At 37.1% G+C, this 1088-nt stretch overlaps 1 protein-coding gene across 1 annotated transcript in view; it reads right to left on the bottom strand.

The window, feature by feature from the left end:
* The window catches only part of STAT4 (signal transducer and activator of transcription 4), a 39502-nt gene extending 38780 nt beyond the window's left edge, over positions 1–722 (bottom strand). Inside the window, exon 1 of the mRNA XM_009334198.1 lies at positions 591–722. Within this exon, the coding sequence (XP_009332473.1) occupies positions 591–718 (128 nt within the window). The 5' untranslated portion in view covers positions 719–722. The remainder of the gene's footprint in view (positions 1–590) is intronic.
* Between the last annotated feature and the right edge of the window lie 366 nt (positions 723–1088).

The raw sequence follows: 1088 nt of genomic DNA, 5'->3' as shown, positions 1-1088 counted from the left end.
TGCTGACCTCCCCCCCCCCCCCCCCCCCCAATAGTCCTCCAATAGTTTTGTGGATTTAGCTTGAAAAATTGAGATGTCTCTTTCTGGTGTGACTAATATAAACTTTTTTTTTGGCATTTAGTTCTGAATTTTCTTAAGATAACTATCCAGTGAATTTGATCCAAATTTGTCCATAAATTGACCTTCTAGGGGACAGTTCCTGCAAATTTGTTCCCCGAAATTATATATCCAGCTTTAAGTGCAGTTTTGGGCAAGTGAGTAATTTTATGCTGCAAGAGGTAAAAGTGTAACATTTCCATTGAAAACTAACTTGCATTATTTTATCCTGTGAAAAACCTGTAATACCATTAATTTGCTAAACCATTTTAATTGGATTTTGTGTAGGAATAAGTTCAAATGAAACCTCATCTCCAGACATTCCTTAAATTTAAACTTTGACTGTTCAATGGGCTAAATCCATAACTAGTGGAATACTATTCTTGGAGTGCAGATGCCTGCACAGTTCACAAATGAGCACCCTAAAATCTGCCAGGTAATGAAAGAATTGTTCATGACTGAAATCATACTAGAGGAAATAAATTTAATCCTACCAATCTTGGCTTTCTATCCATTGTGCTAGTAGGTGCCGGATTTCCATGGGGAAGTTATCATCATAGAACTGGTCTACCTGCTCCAAAAACTTTATTTCCAGTTGTTGAACTTGACTCCATTGGGACATACTGCAAAAAAGAAGGTTAAACATGTTTGCCATTGAAAGGTGAGTATGAATTAATAATCCAAAGTGCATAAATCACTTTTCATTGTCGTTCTTATGATATACTTTAATGTTCCTGTTTATTCTGGCTTTCAAAACAGACGGTACTTGACTAAAGTTAGTCAGTTGAAGGGAAGAGGGAGAAAAGCGAGCAAGACCATGAAAAGAAGTTCTAGCTCTTACACTTGAATGGGCACCTCTGCCCATTTCCTTCCTTAATGCAAATGTTTCGGGGTACTGTATGATGCTTATAAAGCAGGGAGATTTACACAGCATCTCTCGTCAAGAGAAGTAGCTTAGGATTGTACTCTTCAAATCCAGGTAAAACTATTCT

This window comes from Pygoscelis adeliae, unplaced genomic scaffold (genome assembly GCF_000699105.1).
Source record: "Pygoscelis adeliae isolate BGI_AS28 unplaced genomic scaffold, ASM69910v1 Scaffold251, whole genome shotgun sequence".
Taxonomy (NCBI): Eukaryota; Metazoa; Chordata; class Aves; order Sphenisciformes; family Spheniscidae; genus Pygoscelis; species Pygoscelis adeliae.
The sequence above is the reverse complement of the archived record's forward strand: the minus strand, read 5'-3'. Positions and strand labels throughout refer to the sequence as shown.